The following is a 9824-nucleotide window of genomic DNA, read 5'->3' as shown; positions in this document are numbered from 1 at the left end:
CAGGATTTAGTTTAGCAAAAAGAAAGGAAGAAATGTTGGCATGGCTCTCTTGGATTGGTTCGGTTCCTTGAAGTCCTGATCCTTTACAGGATCGGTCATCGGTGTGGCCCGTCTAGTTTTGGTGTCATTTTTCCCTTGTAGTGTTTATGTACATATTACCCTGGTTTAGTTATATTCACTGTCAGAGCCTCTCCTATGGCTTTCGGTCTCAAAAAAGAGCACATTCTAGTTTTGGTGTTATTTTTCCTTTGTCCGACTCTAATGCTCCTATTCTCGGAGGTGTAGTACTTTATGCTCCTGCTGCTCCATCTCCATCGCCATACCCCTGATGCTCTTCACCTTCGAGGATTGGTGGCATCCTATCAACGCGGCTGTGCCATCTTCCAAACGGAAAGAGATCAAACAACTCTCTAATTGTCCTAACAATTTGATCCATCTGGCTAGAACAGTAGTCTTCCACAAAGTTGCCACCATGCGAGCTCCTGTCTGGCTTCGCATCAAGCAGAAGTTCGATCTGTGGATTAGGGCCGAACTGTGCAGATCTTCGGGAGATGTAACCTAGGTTTTCTTCTTTCATTTCCCTCCCAGCCTCTCTAGCAAAGTTGATCGTTGTCTGTAACTCAAGGCCCAATATTTTGTAATATTGTTGCTAACTTGTACTAATACAAAAGGCACACAGCTTGTGTCTTCTCGAAAAACATAGAACTATCTTTTCAGACCAGGTTCTCTGCTTTAGGCAGTATTTAGTTTTGCAAAGTATCAAGCTTAGAGAGAAAACCAGGGCAGAAATGATGGCCTGGTTCAGTTCTTTATTAATCAAGAAACATAGTCTTTACAATAACTTAGGTGCTTTGGCAACACATGAGGAACACTGCACCCCTTTTCTACCCTATTGCACTCAAACTTTGACCAGTAGAGGCATCAATAACACATGCTCACGATAAAGTTACAGTACATGGGTGGCCAAATTTCCGCTAAACCATTAGAACCAAAAATCTAATCTAAATTCAACTTAAACTCAAACTTCAGCTGGAAAAAGCCAAGTCGGAAACCATCCGCCTGTTTGATGTGACAGAGGTTGCGTCTCCAACGGCAGGTATGCCACTGTCTGATTACTCATGTCGTACACACAGGAATTGAGAAGGTCAACCTCAACAAAGGTGACCCCACCAAGCTCGCTCATGAAGTACATGCAATCTTCTTGAACTCCCCCACTGACAGACTGGCCACCAACAGCAAGCGAGCGAGAACAGCCTCGGCTGAGGAAAAGAGCATGCCCCATCAGTGTATGGACCTTGCTCCACCACCCATGGCCACTGCTCAGGCCAGCTGCCTGGAAGACCTTGAAGCACCGAGATGGCATGGGTGTATTCATGGGGTTCGGATCAACAATCCGTCCCACCATCAACAGCTGATCTCTAGAGGGGACGAGGTAGAAGACGAAGTGTGTTGCGTCATAATCTCTATGAGTGCTCCTTATGCATTTGACAGACTTGATGCTCATGTTCCCGACTTCTAGGACATGGAGCTCCGGTAGACCATAAGCATTACAGACCTCCGGTGTACCATAATTTTCTCTCGTGAGGATGTAGAGCTTCCCATGAAAGATTGCAATATCGAAGGTGCGGCTGTTCACAGGCGGCCCCCACTCCATGGCTGTGGTCCCTTGAGGCCCGCAAACATAAATAGTGACGTTCTTGCCGTTGGTCTTGCCAATGGTCAGGACGGCAACAAGGTGCAGACTGTCGGACACCACCACCTTGCGGATGTCCCATTCGTACCTTAGCTCGAGATAATCCAGGTTGATCTGTAGAGGTGTCGCCTTCCCAGAGGAAGGGTTCATGAGGACACAGCCGCCCTGGCGGTCCACCAGGAAAAGCATGCTACCAGTTGACACACGGTACAAGACGCGGTCGTAGTCAGGGACGGGCGTGCGGTGGATGGCGCCATCGGGGAGACTGAGGAAGGTGCCGTCACGTTGAGCAACCCAGGGAAGCAGTGGGGGCAGCATCTGCAGCCGCGCGCCGGAGCGCCACGTGCGGCAGACCGCACAGATGCGGACACGGTCAGCCCGGGACGTCATGCGCAGGAGCACAAGTCCCAACAACTCTGGTGGGAGGTCTGGCCAAGGCGATGCCTTCCTTGGAGGCGTGTATTCAAGCATCTGACCGAGTCGTGCTGCAGTGTATTCAAGCATCTGACCAAGTCGCCCTGCAGTGTATTCAAGCATCTGACCGAGTCGGGCTTCCATCGCCGCCTTCTCGCTTGGCGGACTGAGGGCGAAGCCAAGGAAGAACCAGAGCCACTGGAGCATCGTCACCTTCATGCTTGGCCCAACGAGGGGGAGTCCGAGGGCGACGGTGAGCCAGAACAATTGGAGCAGGACCACCTTCACCTTCTTGTTTGGCCTAATGTAAGCCAGGAAAAGGGCAAACCAAAGCCACTGGATCACCGCCGTCATTATGCTTGTCTCGCAGAGGCAGATGCCAAGGGAGACCCCGAGCCAGAGGTTGTTTGCCAGCGCCATCGCCATCTTCTTCTACAGACGAGGGCGAGGAAGCTGTGAAGAGTTGTATCTGTCCCCGCTTCGCTTCGTCACATATATATATATACACAGGCTCCCCTTCCAGCTCTGGTTCCGACTAGGAGTCAAGGACTAGACTCTGTTGCGTGGAATATAAGCAGCCGGACGGGCGTAGCGTAGGTGAACTCCGTCGCGTATAGCCTAAGCAGAACAGGCGGGGAGCGCAAGAAAAGGAAAATCGAGTGAGATAAGGCGGGAAAAAGAACGCGACGCGTATTTGGCTCTGTTATGTACCTGGGCGAAATCCGCGTCGTTGTCATCTCGCGCTACGTCGCAGCTGCCATTTCCTACCCGCAGATCCAGGTTCTCGCCTCTGAACTTCCCTCGGGTCGCTGATGTTGCGGTGGACTCAAAATCTGCGGGAGAAAGATTGTTTTTTTAGATGGCTCACGAGAGGGATTTGGGAATGGGGTGGGAGTTGGAGATTTGATTTGGAGGACGAGCTCGGCGCCATACCTCTGCAGATCCGGCGAGTGAACGAGGTCGACCGGCCCGGCGACTGGAGCGGGGTGGGTGGCCGGTGGAGGGATGCAGGTGGCGGGTGGTGCCTCGTCGACGAGGGCGCCTTCGTCGGTGGGGGTGCAGTCGTTCAGACGGCGGCCGGTGCTGCCTCGAGGAAGAGGGCCGTCGGGACAGGCCACGGGTAGTGCCGCGTGGAGGAGCAACGCCGTCGGGGAGGAGCTCCACCGGAGGCACGGAATCTTCGTAGGGTGTGTAAGGCGGCGGGTGATGGGAGAGGCGACGGGCGGGCGGCTGGAGGGGCAGCGGTGGAGATGCGAATGAAAGGGGAAGGGGGAAGAGAGAGCAGAGTACCCTGTAGACCTGTACTCCCACACGTGGAGTGCTCCCGTCATCCCGTGTCGTTTTATGCGTCTAAATCCCTAGGTCATATCCATCGTTTCGGTCTGAAATTTATTTTGAAGTTCCATAGGTGAGAGGTTTGTTTGTCATAGAATTGGATCGTTATTTTATTTAGAAAATCCAGTAAAATGACTTTATGGGTAAACACGATTCTAAGCTGAGACCTGTCATTTCCGTTTCTCTATAGAAGCCATCTACAAATTCAATATTGAAATTCTGCTGTCATTTGCAATTCCTATGGCAACCAAACAAGTATCTATTTCTGAAATTACAATATAAATGAAATGAATACATGTATTCATTTCAAAATGCTACAAACGAAATAAAATTCTACCTTCCAAACGACTTCTAAATTGATTTTAATACTCTGAGCGTATATTACTTCACTCTAAACACACTAAAACAAACGTAATTGAAATCGATAATGAGCTACAGGCAGAAAAGCCTATCCTTACTAGAATCCTTCAATTTGGATGCTTAAATTATTTCTACCTTTGGGTGTGCCAAGGCATGCTTGGGCCATCACTATATTGGGAGATGGGGGGGCGGTCGGATAAAAAAAAATCCAGCCGCGTTCTCCAAAGACGTTTTTTGTCCGGCACGCTTCGGTACGGTGTTCGGCGTCCCGAGCCCGTTCCCGCCTTACATGGGCTCCGGGCACGCCGGACACAACGAAAAGCGAGGCGAAGCGACGCGGGTCTCGGAAGCCTAAAACCCCGTCGCCTACCTTTGGTCAAGCGACGTTAATGACGTCCTTGTTTTTCCTGGGGACGCAGGGGCGCGTCTCGTCGTGCATGGTCGCGTGGCCGTTCGCGCCGGCGTTATTGCGTGCAACCACCCGCTGCCGCCGTTGTACATTAAAAGGCCCTGCGGTTCGTCCCAATCTCTCACCGCTCCCAAACCTTCTCCTCGCCGCCCCCAGATCTTCTCCTCGCCGTTCCAAGCAATGTTGTCCTCGTTCGCCCGCAAGATCGCCGCGGCAAACGGCTTCAGCCGCGGCAGCCTAACCGTGACGGAGGCGTGGGCATTGTACCACGCGGGATATCCCGTCCCGCCGGACATTCGCATGCCAAGAAGCGGTGGCTGGAAGATGGCCGTGAACGGCATTGGCATCCCGCCGCCGCCGAAGCTGGACACAGAGCAATGGAAGGACGCCATCAGGGCCAAGCGGGCTGAACTCGACGCCGAGGAGCGGGCGAACAAGGTATGCAAACTTCAGCGTTCCATTTATGGACTGAAGCAAGCATCCCGGAGTTGGAATCTACGTTTTGATAGAGTGATCAAAGACTTCGGTTTTATACGGACTCATGGTGAGGCTTGTATTTACAAGAAAGTGAGTGGGAGTTCTGTAGCGTTCCTGATATTATATGTAGATGACATATTATTGATTGGGAATGATATAGAACTATTAAGCAGCGTTAAAGGTTATTTGAATAAGTGTTTTTCAATGAAAGACCTTGGTGAAGCAGCGTACATTTTAGGCATCAAGATTTATAGAGATAGATCAAGACGCCTAATAGGCCTTTCACAGAGTACATACCTGGACAAGATTCTAAAGAAGTTTAGAATGGATGAAAGCAAGAAAGGGTTCTTGCCTATGTTGTCAGGTAAGGTCTTGAGTAAGACTCAAGGTCCGGCTACGGCAGATGAAAGAGAAAGGATGAGCAAGATCCCCTATGCTTCGGCAGTAGGCTCTCTCATGTATGCCATGTTGTGTACTAGACCGGATATCGCACATGCTGTTAATTTGACCAGCAGATATCAAAGTGGTCCAGGAATGGAACACTGGACAGCGGTCAAGAATATCCTGAAGTACTTGAAAAGAACTAAGGATATGTTTCTTTGTTATGGCGGTGACCAAGAGCTCGTTGTAACTAGTTACACCGATGCAAGTTGGAACACCGATCCTGATGATTCCAAGTCTCAGTCTGGGTACGTGTTTATATTGAATGGTGCGGCGATGGTCGAGCAGTTCCAAGCAGTGCACGGTGGCGAAATCTTCAACGGAATCTGAATATATAGCGGCTTCAGAGGCTTCATCGGAAGCGGTATGGATGAAGAGGTTCATTGTTGAGCTTGGTGTGGTTCCTAGTGCATTGGACCCGCTAGTCATTTATTGTGACAACACGGGTGCCATCGCCAATGCAAAGGAACCAAGGTCACACAAGAAGTTGAAGCATATCAAGCTGCGTTTTCATTTGATTCGCGAGTACATCGAAGATGGTGAAGTAGAGATTTGCAAAGTACACACAGATCTGAATGTTGCAGATCCGTTGACTAAAGCTCTCCCTAGGGCAAAGCATGACCAACACCAGAATGCCATGGGTGTTAGGTACCTTACAATGTAATCTAGATTATTGACTCTAGTGCAAGTGGGAGACTGTTGGAGATATGCCCAAGAGGCAATAATAAAGTGGTTATTATAATATCTTTGTGTTTATGATAAATGTTTGCATACCATGCTATAATTGTATTGACCGAAACATTAATACATGTGTGTTATGTAAACAACAAGGAGTCCCTAGTAAGCCTCTTGTATAACTAGCTTGTTGATTAATGGATGATCATGGTTTCGTGATCATGAACATTGGATGTTATTAATAACAAGGTTATGTCATTAGTTGAATGATATAATGGACACACACCCAAATGAGCGTAGCATAAGATCAAGTCATTAAGTTCAAATTGCTATAAGCTTTCGATACATAGTTGCTTTAGTCCTTCGACCATGAGATCATGTAAATCACTTACACCGGAAGGGTACTTTGATTACATCAAACGCCATTGCGTAAATGGGTGGTTATAAAGATGGGATTAAGTATTTGGAAAGTGTGAGTTGAGGCATATGGATCAATAGTGGGATTTGTCCATCCTGATGACGGATAGATATACTCTGGGCCCTCTCGGTGGAATGTCGTCTGATTAGCTTGCAAGCACATGATTGGATCATGAGAGATGACATACCGCGGTACGAGTAAAGAGTACTTGTTGGTAACGAGGTTGAACAAGGAATGGAGATACCGATGATCAAACCTCGGACAAGTAGAATATCGTGTGACAAACGGAATTGGCATCGTATGTAAATGGTTCAATCGATCACTAAGTCATCGTTGAATATGTGGGAGCCATTATGGATCTCCAGATCCCGCTATTGGTTATTGCTCGGAGAGGAGTCTCGACCATGTCTGCATACTTCGCGAACCGTAGGGTGACGCGCTTAAGGTTCGATGTCGCATAAGTAGATTCGGAATATGAGTTGGAGTCCGAAGTTTTTGTTCGGAGTCTCGGATGGGATCCAGGACATCACGAGGAGGTCCGGAATTGTCCGGAGAATAAGATTCATACATGGGAAGTCAATTTCCGGGGTTCGGGAAAAAGTCCGGTGTTTTGACCGGAGCTTCTAGAAGGTTCTAGAGGGCCACCAGTGGGCCCACCACCCCGGGAGAGGCCACATAGGCGCCACATGGCATAGTGGGTCCAGCCCACCATGACATGTGGGCCCAGGCCGGCCCCCCCCTTAGAGATAAGATCTATCTCTAATTTAAATGGTTTAAATTTAGAGATAAGATCTATCTCCTAAAATAAAGTGTTTAAACTAGGAGATAAGGGGGAAGACTTGGGGGAGGAGTTGGCCCCTCCCCATGCGCCGGCCAAGGGGGCAGGTGGGCCCTAGGGGAAACCCTAGGCCGACCCCCCACCTATATAAAGAGGGGAGGGGGTGGCCGGCCAAGGCCCCCAATCCAGAACCCTAGCCACCCCCCTCTCTCTTCCACCTCCATACGCTGTGCAGGCTTAGGCGAAGCCCTGCAGCAACTCTTCTCCACCACCACCCCCGGAAGGCATCTCCATCGACATCACCGCCATCTTCATCGCCGCTGCTGTCTCCTATGATGAGGAGGGAGTAGTTCTCCCTCGAGGCTAAGGGCTGTACCGGTAGCTATGTGGTTCATCTCTCTCCCATGTGATCTTTATGTGATCATGAGCTTTGTGATCTAGTTGAATATCATCTATGTGCTACTCTAGTGATGTTATTAAAGTAGTCTATTCCTCCTTCATGATGTAATGGTGACAGTGTGTGCATCATGTAGTACTTGGTATAAGCTATGATTATGATCTCTTGTAGATTATGGAGTTAACTATTACTATGATAGTATTGATGTGATCTATTCCCCCTTTCATAGTGTAATGGTGGTTAGTTCTCGGTATAATTGCAATGATCTATTATGCACTCTAAGGTTATTTAAATATGAACATCGAATGTTGTGGAGCTTGTTAACTCCGGCATTGAGGTGCTCTTGTAGCCCTACACAATGAATGGTGTTTGTCATCCAACAAGAGAGTGTAGAGAAAGTAGTATTTGTTTATTCAGTTATGTGATCAATGTTGAGAGTATCCACTAGTGAAAGTATGATCCCTAGGCCTTGTTTCCGAATAAGTTACAGCACAAAGAATTGCTTCCCACGCCAGCAAGCTATTTTCTAGCACCGCTTGTTTACTGTTTTACTGCATCTTTACTTCCTGCAATATTACCATCATCTATACCACTTGTATTTCACTATCTCTTCACCGAACTAGTGCACCTATACATCTGACAAGTGTATTAGGTGTGTTGGGGACACAAGAGACTTCTTGTATCGTGATTGCAGGGTTGCTTGAGAGGGATATCTTTGACCTCTTCCTCCCTGAGTTCGATAAACCTTGGGTGATTCACTTAAGGGAAACTTGTTGTTGTTCTACAAACCTCTGCTCTTGGAGGCCCAACACTGTCTACAGGAATAGAAGCGTGCGTAGACATCAAGCTATTTTCTGGCGCCGTTGCCGGGGAGGAAAGGTAAAAGGCACTCACACTCCGGTCCCAGGTAACTAAGTTATTTTCTGGTGCCGTTGTGAGTGCTCGAAGCTATTTACTTTAGATCCTGCAATTGCATCTTTTTGTTTCTTGTTCACTAGTTAGCTAGGCATAATGGAAAGCAACTGTGAGCTTTTTAATCTTTTTCCTGAGTTAGAATTGTTTGCTGCGAAAATTAAAAAACCTATGGAATCTTATTTGCATGCTAGTAGCAATGATATTAGTATGAACGCTTTAAACACCATTGTTGCTAATGATATGGAAAATTCTAAGCTTGGGGAAGCTGGTTTTGATGAGCATGACATTTTTAGTCCCCCAAGCATTGAGGAGAAAATTTTCTTTGATGATACTTTGCCTCCTATTTATGATGATTATAATGATAGTGGTCTTTTGGTGCCGCCTACTATGGAGAGTAAATTTTATTATGATTATACTATGCCTCCTACACTTGATGAGAATAATAATGCTAGCTACTTTGTTGAATTTGCTCCCACTACAACTAATAAAATTGATTATGCTTATGTGGAGAGTAATAATTTTATGCATATAGCTCATGATAAGAATGTTTCATTTGATAGTTATATTGTTGAGTTTGTTCATGATGCTACTGAAAATCTTTATGAGAGAGGAAAATATGGTTGTAGAAATTTTCGTGTTACTAAAACACCTCTCTTTTTGCTGAAAATCTTGAAGTTACACTTGTTTTATCTATCTATGCTTGTTGCATTATGCTTCATGAATTTATTTGTGTACAAGATTCATTTTCATAGGAAGTGGGTTAGGCTTAAATGTGTTTTGAATTTGCTTTTTGATGCTCTCTTTTGCTTCAACTCTTATTTCTTGGGAGTGCATCATTGAAATTACTGAGCCCATCTTAATGGCTATAAAGAAAGAACTTCTTGGGAGATAACCCATGTCTTTATTTTGCTACTGTTTTGTTATGTCTTGGAAGTTGTTATTACTGTAGCAACCTCTACTTATCTTTATTTTATTGCATTGTTGTGCCAAGTAAAGTCTTTGATAGTAGGGTTGATACTACATTTGGATTACTGCGCAGAAACAGATTTCTTACTGTCACGAATTTGGGCAGGGTTCTCTGTAGGTAACTCAGAAAAATCTGCCAATTTACGTGCGTGATCCTCAGATATGTACGCAACTTTCATTCAATTTGAGCCTTTTCATCTGAGCAAGTTAAGTGCCCCAGAAAAATTCATCTTTACGGACTGTTCTGTTTTGACAGATTCTGCCTTTTATTTCGCATTGCCTGTTTTGCTATGTTTGATGGATTTCTTTGTTACATTAACTTCCAGTAGCTTTGGACAATGTCCAGAAGTGTTAAGAATGATTGTGTCACCTCTGAACATGTGAAATTTTGATTATGCACTAACCCTCTAATGAGTTTGTTTCGAGTTTGGTGTGGAGGAAGTTTTCAAGGGTCAAGAGAGGAGGGTGATATACTATGATCAAGAAGAGTGAAAAGTCTAAGCTTGGGGATGCCCCCGTGGTTCATCCCTGTATATTTCAAGAAGA

The 9824-nt window shown here is 46.6% G+C and overlaps 1 protein-coding gene across 1 annotated transcript; it reads right to left on the bottom strand.

Annotated features, from left to right (window-relative positions):
* Positions 1–765: 765 nt before the first annotated feature.
* Positions 766–3418, bottom strand: LOC127343377 (uncharacterized). Its single transcript, XM_051369499.2, has 3 exons — positions 3041–3418; positions 2819–2940; positions 766–2725 (listed from the first exon to the last, which is right to left on the bottom strand). The coding sequence occupies exon 3, from the start codon at positions 2531–2533 to the stop codon at positions 1019–1021; it is 1515 nt and encodes a 504-aa protein (XP_051225459.1). The 5' UTR covers positions 2534–2725; positions 2819–2940; positions 3041–3418; the 3' UTR covers positions 766–1018.
* Positions 3419–9824: the final 6406 nt, after the last annotated feature.

This window comes from Lolium perenne, chromosome 3 (genome assembly GCF_019359855.2).
Source record: "Lolium perenne isolate Kyuss_39 chromosome 3, Kyuss_2.0, whole genome shotgun sequence".
Lineage (NCBI taxonomy): Eukaryota > Viridiplantae > Streptophyta > Magnoliopsida > Poales > Poaceae > Lolium > Lolium perenne.
This window is presented reverse-complemented; position numbering and strand designations above follow the sequence as displayed.

Bases quoted from the DNA above. Each gene is read 5' to 3' on its own strand.
- LOC127343377 (XM_051369499.2), bottom strand. From the start codon at position 2,533: ATGGCGATGGCGCTGGCAAACAACCTCTGGCTCGGGGTCTCCCTTGGC.